Source organism: Lepidochelys kempii, chromosome 13 (assembly GCF_965140285.1).
Source record: "Lepidochelys kempii isolate rLepKem1 chromosome 13, rLepKem1.hap1, whole genome shotgun sequence".
Classification (NCBI taxonomy): domain Eukaryota; kingdom Metazoa; phylum Chordata; order Testudines; family Cheloniidae; genus Lepidochelys; species Lepidochelys kempii.
In genome coordinates this window covers 33,732,509-33,734,214 of record NC_136392.1, presented here as the reverse complement: position 1 = coordinate 33,734,214, position 1,706 = coordinate 33,732,509, and the positions used below count along the sequence as shown (strand labels likewise).

The window sequence follows — 1,706 nt, the reverse complement described above, 5'->3', positions numbered from 1 at the left end:
ATGCAGAAGTCCAAGCATCCAGTAACCCTGCTGCACTGCCTCTTTTATCATGTATCCACAGCGGAACAGGGTCAAGAGGAGAGCCTGAGGGAGGCCCACAGCAGACTGTCCCTTAGTCACACCTGAGCAGGGTATTTGTGAATACCAGCGGGACCTGATGCTGGAATTTAGGCATCGAAAGTGGCACTTAGGTGCCTAAGTCCTTTTGTGAATCCAGCCCATTTTGTCAATTTAAAACACACAAATTCCATGCAGTGTCTCTCTCTCTCTCTCTCCCTCTCTCTCTCTCAATTTACTCTATTTAAAACACACCTTTTATATGCAGGAATAGGGCTCTCTTTACAGGCATGCTACTGGTCTGAGGATCTCCACATGCTGTTTCAATTTACTTTTATGAGAAGTGTTAATTTCATTTTTTTCTGGTCTCCCAGATCAGATTTCCTAAATAAACGCCAATGGAAAATCAAACCAAAGTGACTGAATTTATTCTTCTGGGACTTTCCAGTGACCCACAGGTGCAGATTTTCCTCTTCCTGGTGTTTTTAGTTATTTACCTGGTTACTCTGGTTGGGAACATACTGATCATGCTAGTGATTGGAGCTGATTCTCACCTTCACACCCCGATGTACTTCTTCCTCTTCCATTTATCTTTTGTCGATATCTGCTATTCCTCCATCACAGTGCCTACAATGCTGATGAACTTCCTAGCAGAGCACAACATTATTTCACTCAACGGCTGCATTACCCAGATGTTCTTCTTTATCCTTTTAGCTGGTACAGAAGTTTTCATTCTTTCAGCAATGGCTTATGATCGCTACGCCGCCATCTGTGACCCATTACATTACACAGAGATGCTGAGCAAAGGGATCTGTGTTCAGCTGGTGAGTGGGGCATGGACCATCGGGTTTTTATATGCCCTGCTTAACACAGTTTTCACCTTCAAGTTGCATTTCTGTGGGCCCAATGAAATCCGCCATTTCAGCTGTGAGCTCCCTCCCCTATTACAACTGTCCTGCACGGATACCTTCACCAATCAAGTGGTGCTTCTCACTTCTGCTGTGATGCTTGGAGCAATCTCCTTCCTCCTCACCCTGATCTCCTACATTCACATCATCTCCACCATCCTGAGGATGTCTTCTGTGCAGGGCAAGCAAAAAACCTTCTCCACCTGCAGCTCCCACATGATTGTGGTTGGTTTGTTGTACCTGGGAGCTTTTATCCAGTACACAAAGCCCAGCTCAGTCTCCTCTGTAGCTCTGGATGAAATGGTCTCCATTCAGTACAGCATCTTGACTCCCATGCTAAACCCCATCATCTACAGCCTGAAAAACAAGGAGGTGAAAACAGCTCTAAGGAATATATTGTGTAAATTCAAGTTTCTCAAGTAGTGTTGAACATAGAACTGTGGGTAACTAGTGTTGTGATAAATGAAGGTGTGGAGGGGAGCTCCCTTTTATGGACACCCAGCCAGCCATTAGCTGTTCTCTAACTGCTCTACCCGTAAAGGGTTAAAAAGTCTCACTGCTATGCGTAGGTAAAAGGAAGTGAGTGGGCATCTGGCCAAAAGAGCCAATGGGAAGGCTAGAACTTTTTAAAATTGAAAAAAGACTCCCCTTTCGTCTGTCTGTCTGTTGTTCTCTTGGGGAGAGGCAGACAGGGCACATCTATGCTGTGAAAAGCTTGAGTCAGGTATGAATCATAGAATC

General features: G+C 44.9%; 1 protein-coding gene across 1 annotated transcript; it reads left to right on the top strand.

Annotated features, from left to right (window-relative positions):
* The first annotated feature begins 455 nt into the window (after nucleotides 1-455).
* On the top strand, nucleotides 456-1,388 carry LOC140897120 (olfactory receptor 5V1-like). Its single transcript, XM_073309454.1, has one exon. It carries the CDS (start codon nucleotides 456-458, stop codon nucleotides 1,386-1,388), a length of 933 nt encoding a protein of 310 aa, XP_073165555.1.
* Nucleotides 1,389-1,706: the final 318 nt, after the last annotated feature.